This window comes from Anabrus simplex, chromosome 1, assembly GCF_040414725.1.
Source record: "Anabrus simplex isolate iqAnaSimp1 chromosome 1, ASM4041472v1, whole genome shotgun sequence".
In the NCBI taxonomy this organism is placed as follows: domain Eukaryota; kingdom Metazoa; phylum Arthropoda; class Insecta; order Orthoptera; family Tettigoniidae; genus Anabrus; species Anabrus simplex.
Window position 1 is genome coordinate 1,019,203,143 of NC_090265.1, and position 12,070 is coordinate 1,019,215,212.

A 12,070-nucleotide genomic window follows, 5' to 3' on the forward strand; every position below is an offset into this window, starting at 1 on the left:
AAAATGTCAAAGATGGCAAGCAAAGTCAAAACTTGGCAGCGCTTTTCTCAACAGAACACTTGAAGTCATATATTTATGCATTAAATTCATCGAAATATTTTGAGGGACTCGCCCCCCTTCAAAAATACAGAACATACGATTGGATCTTTGTTCTTTACCTAAGAACATGACTTGGGGTTAGATCTTCGGCATCAAAAAATTCTTCCGAGTCACTACTCCCTGACATGTTCTTTTCCCCCTAAACAATTTCAAAACAGCATTAAATACATCAGAAAATCACCAGACTGCTCATTAATAGCACACAAGCAGCTGCCATGCCTGTCATGAAGTACTAAAATTTCACCAATCAGAAAGTATCATTGTACATTTATTTGTGTGCCATTGGCTACTGACGTTATAACCTCGAACCCAAGGTTTCTTTGGTGCAAAAGTAAGATGGACGATCTCGCAGTAGAAGTATGCGGCGAGAATGGGGCCTATTACAAGGTTTGTATTAATTAAAGTATGTTCAATTCTCAATATTATGAGACAGTGATTTGCGCAATTATCTGCCAACCACGTTTTTGTGTTGGAATTTGTGTCATCAAGCCATTACTTCATGAGAATCACGGTTTCAAATGGTTGCATAGAACGCGGCTAGGACGCCATGTCCCATTTGACAGGGCGTGATTTTCCCCATGTGCCCCTTTTAAGATCCTGTTTCTTCTCTTGTATGTACTCCTTAATTATAGTTTGAAGAAAGAAATAATTAAATTCTGTATATTGGACATAAATCTCCATAGAAGACTAAGTTCCCCTTCACGATGAGGTTTGTTAGGATTTCACTAACCTAGTAACCTCTCTGGATTCATTATGAAGAATTGCCGGTTTACCAGGTTTTTTATTATGATAGCAATTTATGATTGGACATTTGTGTTTACACTGGATTTGATTCTATGTACCAAATGGGCATGTAATGATATATCTTGTCCAAGTTGACTTTTTCTGCAGTGTGAGAAAAATGGAACAAGTTACTTTCCTGGGGATCTGTAAGTGTTTTCATCGTTTTTCTGTGAATAAGTATAATGTGACCAATATACTCTTGTAATTGTTTTTTTGAGTGATTAGAGTGTGTAGTTGTGCTGCACGATTGAAGCACCATTTGTTTGCATAATCTTGGTTCTGAATTGTTTGCTTTTTGTTTCAGGCCTTTGTAACTGATGTATTTGAGGACGAAGTGTCTGTAGCCTTTGAAAATGAGTAAGTAGGAGCGATCTTTGTTGCAGGTTTAAAGTTTACTTTGGGGAAATTTTGATCTGTAACATGGGAGTTGGTTGCAGGGTTATGTAGCTTACAGTTTGGGATAATATTATCGTTGGTTGTGTATTATCGTTGGTTGTGTTCCAGGTCATGAGCAAAGCATGGACAATTTGTTTCATATTAGTGACATGGAAATGTTAGTTGACCTACCTTTGCCACCTCGTACAGTAATATTTGGTACATAATACATTTGAAATTTAATTATACAGAAATGGTTTTAATATTGTGTCCATCGCACTTCAGTATTACGAAGCTGACGGGTCCATTTAATTTATTTTATATAGCCTACATGTAATAACTAAAGATGTTTAGTTCAACACACACTGGTAATGCTAACAGGATATTGGGGAATTTTTTCCACTGCTAAGAATTTTTTGTTCTTGAAAAATTCATATCGAAGTTGATCTCTGTAAGATCTTATTGCTTATCTTTTTCCATGGCCTCTGTTGCATTCTTACTCTGGGAAGTCAAAGGTACAGTACGCCAAACTTTTAGTGATTGGCCTACTGTTTCTACGGGGTTGAGGAGTAAGGAGGGAGCTCTCCCGGTTCCGGTAATACTGCCAACTGAATGGAAATGAAATCTGAATTGAATCGATAGTATGATAGATCGATATGAATTTTCTAAACCTTTTTTATCTTACACCAACAATTGTCACACATTATATAGGCTAACACTTTTCGATGCGAATCTTATTCCTAACATGAATTCTATATTTTGCTTTGCTGTGTAAACAACAGCAGTACTAGTACTCAAGGTGTACACCAGATGTCTCACCGCGGTGCATAATCGATTCATAGTTTGTGTTTCAAAGGTTGCCAATACGAATCTCGAAGATAACAGAAGTCTACCGATTCAGCTCTAGGAAGCCCAGGTGTCAATAAAAGTTTCCCATACTATATATTGTCCTTTTTAAGCCTAGCTGGTTGAATGTAGCATGCACAACAGTGTTTTCTTCTTCCCAGTGACTTACATTACATCCTCACATGATTACCAGCTGTTTTAGTAAACACTCAGTTGCAGTGAATTGTGTGTGGGCTTAGTGACAAAACCCATTGGAGTGACATTTCAGGGGAGCCTCTCGAAGGGAGTGTGTCCATACTTATGTTCTTGGTAGAGTAGTAGGGATTATTCCAGCCCGCGTGACAACATATTTCTAATGTTATATGTATGTATGTTCAGTCTTCAGCCCTAAGGCTGGTTGGATCCTCAACAGCTCTGCCATCAGCTGTCATAGATGGCCTAGGCATCACTGAAGAGGCGTACTAGGGAAATGAGGAGTGAGGTAGTTTCCCGTTGCTTTCCTCACCGAGCCAGAAGTTGCTATTACATATCAGTCTGCCAAGCCCACTGAAATGCATGCATCAACCGACCCTATGAGCAACGTTTTCACACCATTCATTGCAGGGACTGGCTGCACAAGGAATGGCATTACTAACATCGCTCATACCTCAGTCACTTTCATATTGTCAAAGCCAAGGATAAGACAGAGACAGATCAATGAAAGTAACAAAATTGCTCTAGCCCATACCAGAAGACATAGTGCACTGTAAACACTAGGTCCTGCCAGCAAAGGCATTTTCTAATGTTATAAGTGGTAATTAATACAATCGTACTGGTAGAAATTCAGTATGTGCAACATAGGTTTTGTAGTATCATAAGGGATTTGAAATGTTACAAATCGTATGTGGAATACTTTGTAGAGGAGAGAGGTGTTCACTGCGACAGCCAGGGACCCATCGGCCGTCCCCCAGTAGTACATTCACATATATGACCTAATATAATTTATCACACAACATTATTCATTGCTCAAGTGCACTGTAGCATTTCCATTGGCTGAGATACAATCGGATGTGATGTCATTCTCAGCAAAGAAGTGAAATGCATTCAGTTACCAACCTGCACGCAATAAAAACACAACTAAACACAATGTGTTACGAAACAATGTACAGGCAGAACAATAACTTTCTCACTAGCAAGCATGATAAATTATTCTCACCGTACAGAATTCTAGAGCATAAAGCCACTTCGCGGCCCTAACCTGGGGACTTACGTCCCCAGACCCCCTTTGCTTGATCCCTGTCCAATGGTTTTGTCAATAACCTAACCTAACCAACTCTGACGAATAGTTTTGTCACTTGCTGGACCTAACGAATCCAGACCAATGGTTTTGTCACTAGCTGGACCTAACCAATGTAGACCAGTGGTATGGTCATGAGTTGGAAGCCTTGTGCATCGCATGATCACGACTATCGCAAGTTGTCGGCGAGAAAGAAACAAATGACAGTGCAATCACGCCTACGTGTCTGCGCTGAAAGTTTTGCAGTAAGTGAACTTTTGCCGTTGACTGTGCAGTGGGTAGTCCTTTCCAACCTTATAAAAATATATTGTTGGTTCACCACGTGAATGTAAAAAAGTAGAATCTCTTCTTCAAATCTATTGGTGATGACAACAGTGGTAGAATTCTGAGTGGACAAGGAGAAGCTTTTTGGTTATAATTAATATCTGAAATAATTCACAATGAATGGCTGATCTGACCAAATTTTACATAATATAGCAATAGAATGACAAAAGGATAACTTCCGCATTCCATAATTTTTTAATAACCCTGTTTTGAAAAGGGAAATAGGAAAGAAACTATTTGAATCTACATTACATTGAATGGCATGAGCTGAAACTGGTGTTCAGTTCCTTATGATTAAGCCTCAATTGCTATATGTATGAACCAAGTGTGATCAGTGTTCTCCCTAGATGTAGCTTGCATTCTGGAGATACAACCTACTTTCTAGTTGTCACTATTATGTGTGCTTACTTGGCAATAAATATAAGTGAATCTCTCCCCCACCGGTTGATGTATGTGACAGTTACCGTTTTTACAGACCGTCCCGTTAACATAACCTACATATGTGCTATTTACATAATATAAATACATATTTGATTCATTGGGTGTTCCAAATTAAAATGTAAATACTGTAAAACTGTTTAGATGATAAATAATTACAGCTTGACTACCACGTAATGTTGTGCGCGAGCGGCGAGTGGATTAGCATGGAATCGCATGTGAGCATTCGATTCTGCATGACGTTTCGAACCCGTATAGCACTCGACAGCAACAGAGTGGTAAGCCCCAGTGTTACATGATTATGAACAAACATTAGAACACTAGTGGCCGAATACAGAAATGATGACTAGTTTTAAGCCTTAGACAACGTCTACCTAAACAACGTCTAAATCGAGCACGATTGTATAAACAGTGTTCAGTCGGTGTTTAACTAGACATCGTTTAAACTTTAAATATTGGTTCAAAAATAGAGGTAGAAGTATGTTTCATGCAACTCTGCTTGTCGCAACCAATGAAATTCATCAGTGCGTGTGCTAAATGTTAAGTGAGCTGTCGTCGTCCTACATATTACTCAAATATGGTTAAGCAGGAGTATGACTAGCCTGCAGATAAGAATATTGCTTTCAGTGGAAATTAAATCTCATATTATTGACACTAAAGCTACACGCCACCATACAAGGAAGTGCAGCTTTTATTATAGTGCTGTTATGGCGTGTGTAATCTAAATAGCTTCGGCGAAGGAAAGATGAAACTATAGTACTGTGTTGTATGGGCCATACAGATGTAGCTTGCATTATGGAGATACAACCTACTTTTTAATTGTTACTATTATGTGTGCGTACTTGGCAGTAAATATAAGTGAATCCCCCCCAGTTGATGTATGTGACAGCCCTCTGACGATTGGGGCAAGTTATTCGGATAGTCGAAGTGACCTATAATTCCATGGAAATGATCCCATGTATAAAATATCGGTTTGCAAGAATTGTAGTCAAGTTGGACAGTTACCGCACTGTCCCTTTGTCATTCTCAAGAAACAAGTCTCTTGAATAGCGAAATCGTATTTTAAGCTGTACCTCCCAGTACATTTCAAATGAATTGCTGCAATTTCATGTAACCTTTGATCAGAGCAGATAAATTGAACATCAAGAAGTAAAAGGTGATGTTGTACAAATTACATTGTGTGTATTACGCAACTTTTAGTGATACCTGGGCTCCCTAGTGCTGAATCGGTAGACCTTGACAGTCTTCATGATTCGTTATTGGCAACCTTTGAAACGCAAACTATGAATCACTTATGCATCGCTGTGAGACATCTGGCGTACACTTTACGTACTAGTACAGTTGTTGTTCACACAGCAAAGCCAAAGTATAGAATTCATGCTAGAAACAAAATTCGCATCGAGAAATGTTATATAATGTGTGTGTAACACAGTTTTTGGCTTAAGATAATGAAGGTTTAATAATAAGTGAAATGCGCACAAATGTGCAAAGAGTTTAATAGTTAATTGTCTTTACTGTATTCGTTCATTGATCTTGTTCTTTTTTTGCACTTAAGTATGTGGTAGCGATCGTCTAATGAAGGTTTAGAAAATTCATATTGATCGATCATACTATCGATTCAATTCGGATTTCATTTCCATTCGTTAGGCAGTATTACCGGATCCAGGAGTGCTCCCTCCTTACTCCTCACCTCCGTACAAAGAAGTATCACTAAAGGTTGTGCGAGCAATAGTTGTCAGTGTAACGTGAAATGGTTTTGTTGTTTAAAAGCGTATTATTGAATGCCATATGTGATAACTGGTAAGTTCTTTCTTTCAAGTTTATGGATTTCTTAAGGCAAGTTTTTGCAATTTTCTCACCTTCTTGAATCTTCCCAGTTCTTGCTTCTTCAGTTGTCAGTTTTGTTAATTTAGTTTCATGATAGTTGTTGCCAGTAATAATCTTTAATATTAGCTTGAATGTCTTAGTGGAAATTTGAATTTGTTGAGGTTGTTTTAATTACCAATGGTCTGTTGAAGTTGTCAGATATACTGCATTGGCCTTAGTAATTATCTGAACATGTTCTGTTGTAGAAAAGATGTAAAAATGTATGTTGGAATTAATCATCAATTAGACTGTCGATTTGATACCCTAACTACTATCTTTAAGCTACTTATTAGTTCACAGTGGAGGCTTAAAGTGATATTGATTTGACCATTAACCCTCCGTGCTTAATTCCCATTAGTCATTCTTTGCACAGATATGTTGCTGCACATGATTTTGGTGGGGGAGGAATTATTACACTAACCTTATGACACCTAGTATTATCGAGCAAGTTGGCATTGTGATTAGGGTCGCACAGCTGTGAAGTTGCATTCGAGAGATAGTGGGTTCAAACCCCACAGTCGGCAGCCCTGAAGATGGTTTTTAATGATTTCTCATTTTCACACCAGTAAATTTACCGTAATTAACGCCACAACCACTTCCTTCCCACTCCTTGCCCTTTCCTATCCCATTGTTGCCATAAGACCTATCTGTGATGGTGCAACACGTAAAACAAACTGAAAAGAAAAAAAAAAAAGTAGCCCACCCATGTTCCAGGCAATGCCACTGAAAAGTCAAACCTCGCAAAGTTGCATTGTTCCATGTTGATCTCAAAGAAATAATATATTTAAAATTGTTCAAATCTTTAAGCAAGATTATTTATGTCTAAATTCTAGTTAGTAGTTCTGAATTGGAACTGGGAATGCTCTATCAACGTTAAAAGTATAAAATTAGAAAAATCTAAGCCATCGATGAAGTGGTGTTTTTCTTGTGAACTATGCAGTTATTTGCTGATTGGATATGTCATGCTGTTTCTGAAAGAAAAAAAAAAAACCTGTTAATTGCAGAAAATAAAATGTTAGTAACTTAACCTCTCGTAAAAGCATTACACCTTGAGAATAGCATAAACTCTCTTATTTTTATTTATTACAGTTCCGTTTGCAATTAAAGCCTTCATGCTGTGTTAGTAGCTTCTGAAGTATAGTACACAGGAACATATGGGAGGTTAGAGATTTTAGTAGATCTATGTTCATGTTATTTATGCACTGTCTGGTGGAGATCATAGGAAATGATGCCTTCAAATTTACATGTTGATTTTGAAGTTCAGTTATCCCTGCTACCTTGGAACAGAAAGTAGAACTATAGGTAGGTTGTTAATTAAATTTTGCACAATAATCACCACATTTGCCACCCAAGGATTATTTTATGTATGGTCGTCTAAAAAGAAAAATGTGAGCACATGGTATTGTATAAATTCCTTGCAGGTGCACTTTCTCAGATATAATTTCCAATCTCAGTGCTAGATTTTACTTCTATGCTACTTATTATTTACTGTCTGTTTTGTATATTGCATAGGCCTACATGTATTATGATTTATTTATATTCTAATGAATTGTGTATTGACATGCAATTAAACTACAAGTAGGGCACTTATTTTTGCTTTTCAGTTGGCAACCTGAGTCCAAGTTTCCATTCTCCCAAGTTCGTCTTCCACCAGATGGGTCACCAGGAAAAGATTTCAGTGAACATCAAGAAATTGAAGTTTACTCACGGGCTAATGAACAAGAGGCATGTGGATGGTGGAAAGCTATTATCAAGGTATAGTTTCATCCTTATTGGCCTTGGTTAAAGCATTTATAAATATGTAATAATTGCCTGACGTGGGCATATAAATGTGCCCACCTAAAACCACCCGTTCTCTTGCATTGGTGCTTTGCGGCATGCTCTCCTTGCTCGCAGCCTAGACGCATGTACAGTTTTGTTCTGTGAGGCTCCAAATGTCTTGCTTTGACTGTGCATCTGTTAGAACATTCAAACAAAGAGAATACCAGTCAAATATTTTGCTTTGAAGTAAATGGTACCGTGGGTTCGTGTAACAAGTGTAGAAATATTGCGGCTGATCAGCTCGAAAGTGCAATAAGTGAAATTGGGGCGGACCACACGTGGGCGACTGGAGTGGGATATTGATGATGATGATGCTACAAATAATGAAAGTGAAAATACTATGACTACATCAGTTCTGGAACAAGGCCAGAATCTGCCGGCACAGCTCTGATTGACCTACTTATGGGACCTCCTGTGTAGTAGGGATTTTGGGTGGGGAGAAACTAAAAGTTAATGAAGAATTTTCTCCTTTTACTTTCCATCTCTCTTTCCTTCTCCTCCTGCCTTTACTTCACCGTTATCCACTTATCCCATTTTATTTTTATTTACATCACTTACATATTTGCATATACTAATTTTACTTACCGGTACTTGTTATAAATTCCTGGCGATAGGTCGCCTTGAACCAGTTGTCCCCTAGGGGCCCATCTTTCATATCCCATGGTATGGACAAGGAATGCCTTTACAGTGCATGACGAAGATAACGGAAATTCCTCCATTCTCCAGGTAATCAATCATGACCAGCTGATAAACTACCGGTCAGTTATGGAAATTTCAATTCATGCAGTTTTCTCCTTTTTCCTGGCTCATTCCCATTTACCTTGGGTTGGCGCATTGTTTGGATTTAGCCGAATAAGGCCAATTGCCTTCTGACACCAACTGTATGAGGAGGGAAGCTGTAGCATGTTTCTGTGGTGGTTTGTGAAGTGGAGGAGCTAGAGGAATTGGGAGACAATTAAAATCCTGGCCTGCTGTGAATGTAACCCACGGCCATCTGAACCGAAGGCCACTACATTGACTATTCAACCAAGCAGTCGGGTGTATGTAGTATAAAGAATTATTGCTTTAAAATTTTGTTTTGTAGGTTATATAATGCAGCTTGAGAATTTATAAAACGTCTGTCGGGGTGCATAAGGCATTTAAATACAGTAGAAGTCTGCTATAGCGAGTACGGCATATAACAAGAACCCCGTTATAACGGCAATTTTTGTGTGTCCCTTCAAAATTCCTATTTTAAACAGTGTATTACCCTTCGGTTACAGCGAGTCTCCTATCACTGATGCATCCATTATTACGAGCGATTAAGTGCGCACAATTTTTCCGTTACCAATATTTATGTACTCCAGTGATTATGTTGCATGCGATCGACCACCTTCGGTATTGATTCCTCCCTGTGTCCACTAGCGAGTTCTCTCTTCGACATTCGATGGCGATCAGATGTAAGGCTTTTCAGGCGTTTGCTCTATTAACCAGCGTTTCGTCTTAGGTCTGACACTAGACTCATCAGAGTGGGATGTGTCAGACCCTACCCACTGACGCTGGGGTGTATGCAGGTGAACTTATCAGAAGCCCATTATAAGAGGTACAGTCTGATAACTGCGTACGGGAGTCGATTTGAAATGCCCGTCGACTGCTGTTCCATAAAGAAAATTCCAAATGAAAGGGAACTTTTTCGTAATAAATACCTAAATCACTAGTCCGATTACTCGTCGCTAATTTTAATGCTAAATACTGCAGCTAAGTAAAAATGGGTTACACCTGCTGGTTTAATTATGGAAAAGCTATTATCATGTAAATTTATAGCAAGAAGATTTCATTTCTCTTTGTGCACTTGAAGGGTTTTCATCATAAGTGTAGTACGGTTAAGTTATGATTGGTGACGCTGTTTGAATAAGAAAACTGGAACGTTTGCCACAAAATGTGATTGATCATCTTCGGTACAATATACTTTTCTCGCTATGTGCATTTGCGAGCTCTCTCGTCGACATTTGAAGGTGATGTTGGATTCTATTAGTAATACTCGTACTGAGCTCGATAGCTGCAGTCGCTTAAGTGAGGCCAGTATCCAGTATTCGGGAGATAGTAGCATACCTGCCAACTTTCGCGATTTAGGCGGGAGACTCCCGATTTTCGACAGTTTTTCCCACCTCCCGATTATTCTAATATTTCTCCCGATTTTAGCTTATTTTTTGGTAAACTTCAAACATCTATTTTCAAATCTCATCATTTCAGCTTTTTTACGCCAGTGGCCGGAAGTCCTTCGCTCATTGGCCGCTTTCAAACGAAATATCGACATTTATTAATGCCATAAATGTGCGCGAATGTGCGATGTTTATTGAAACCCGTATATTGCGACGCGTATATCGATTGTCAATCTCTCATTCTCGTGTGCAGTGTTAGTGTTCGTTCACATCAGTCTAGTCGATTCCATTCTCTTTGATCGATTCTAGAGACTAGTCGCTTGATATTGAGTCTTTCTTAGTAATTTGGTGACAGAATTTCAATAATAACGACTAGTGACTTTTCTAGAGATTTTAGGATCCATTTCGAGACAATTCTGACTAATTTTAATTTACCCTCACTATAAAGAAAATAAGAGTTTTGTCTGTACATTACTCTGAATTTTAAAAGAATGATATTTCCGTACCGGTCGTGACCATAATAGCGGAAATGCACGTTTTAATTTTGTGTAATTTCTGTCCGTCTGCCTGCCTGTACGTATGTACGCACGCACACACGCACGCTCATCACGAGAAAACGGCTGAAGAGAATTTAATGAAAATCGGTATACAATGTCGGGGAATAAATCGCTAAAATCTAGATCGTAAATAATCGTATTCACGTTGAGTGAAATGGTAGTTTAGGGGAAGTCCTAAAAATTTCATTCTGAAATATTTTGTTATTGGCTCTATCGATAAATACTACATAACTATAGTTATATATTATTAAATTTCCTATAATTTATGTCTCATACATTTTTACCGTACCGGCTATGATAACAGATATATTCGTGATTTTTCTTTTTTTTGCTAAGTCCATATTAGCGCCGAGGTACGAGTAAATGGGTGAACAGAATTTTATGTTATGTCGGGGAATAAGGAACTACAGTCTACGCTGTACGTAATTTTATTCACTCTGTTCGAAATGGTAGCTTAGGGGAAGGTGCCAAAACTTTAATTCTTAATTACCTATCTTACTGGTCATATCTGCCTGTTGTCATTTCTTGATGGATACAGTACTTTTGCATCCATCTCTTGGCACAGGCCAGAGTAAAGTGTAGCTTCCACCGAAGTCCCAGTCAACATCCATGGCTGTGACAATATGGAAGTTGCTGAGGTATGGGTAGTGCTGAGTAATGACATTCAGAGCATGACTAGTGCATCTGAGTGTTACGAAAGGTGCTGCTCATAGGGTCAGTCGTGCTGCAATAGTACTTTCTGACCCAGTGAGGAAAGCAATGGCAAACTACCTCACTCCTCATCTTGCCTAGTACGCCTCATTTTGGTGCTGCCATTGGTTTTTGGGGTTTCCTTATAACCGCATAACCTTTGGTGGTGCTATTTGAGGATCCAACCAGCCTCTGGGCTGATGACCTAACAGACAGACAGACTGGTCATATTGGAAAGTACCGTACTACATAACAAAAGTTATAGAGAATACAATTTCTGATTTTTTATGTCTTATTCAGTTTTACCGTACCGACTATAATAATATTGGTGGTGATGGTGATTAAATTGTGAAGATGATTATAAGAATGAGAAAAAAGTCATGAAGGAACGATCGCTTAAATAACACGAGGTTGTCTTGAAAGAAAGGACGACTCACTTGACATTAGATGCTCTAATATCACAGATTCGGAAGAAAACTAAATGTGAAGGCCTCCACTATAGAAAGATTATCAAATTGATCAACAATAACATTACATTGACCATTGTTTGTTGTGATGTGCTTTGTGTATTCTGCTGCCATTTATCTCCGATAATATTGGGGGGAAGTAGCTGGGGAGTGGGGAGTTAGATCTCTCTCTTTAATATGCCATTCCTCTGGTTCAAAAATTTTGTGATACTACTGGTACAGAACACACTGGATCATCATAGTATTCCAGCTATTCGACCCCTACTCTGAGGCAATGATTGGAAAGAGCAGTGGCAATTTCAGTATTATAATTATCAATCAATACTGATCTGATTTAGGGCAGTCGCCCAGGTGGCAGATTCCCTATCTGTTGCTTTCCTAGCCTTT

The 12,070-nt window shown here is 38.5% G+C and overlaps 2 protein-coding genes across 9 annotated transcripts in view; one reads left to right on the top strand and one right to left on the bottom strand.

Moving 5' to 3' along the window:
- Positions 1 to 315, bottom strand: part of LOC136857908 (WD repeat-containing protein 44) — a 233,949-nt gene extending 233,634 nt beyond the window's left edge. For 6 of the 7 annotated variants that reach the window (XM_067136972.2, XM_067136971.2, XM_067136970.2 and 3 more), the window contains exon 1: positions 159 to 315. In XM_067136972.2, the coding sequence (XP_066993073.2) occupies positions 159 to 226 (68 nt within the window). In that variant the 5' untranslated portion in view covers positions 227 to 315. The remainder of the gene's footprint in view (positions 1 to 158) is intronic. The other variant, XM_067136967.2, reaches the window with a different exon arrangement.
- Positions 316 to 435: 120 nt separating this feature from the next.
- Positions 436 to 12,070, top strand: part of Fmr1 (synaptic functional regulator FMR1) — a 604,856-nt gene continuing 593,221 nt past the window's right edge. The window contains exons 1-3 of one of the 2 annotated variants that reach the window (XM_067136974.2): positions 436 to 486; positions 1,187 to 1,239; positions 7,612 to 7,762. In XM_067136974.2, coding sequence (XP_066993075.1) covers positions 436 to 486; positions 1,187 to 1,239; positions 7,612 to 7,762 — 255 coding nt within the window. Of the gene's footprint in view, positions 487 to 568; positions 1,240 to 7,611; positions 7,763 to 12,070 lie in introns of those variants that run through there. The other variant, XM_067136973.2, reaches the window with a different exon arrangement.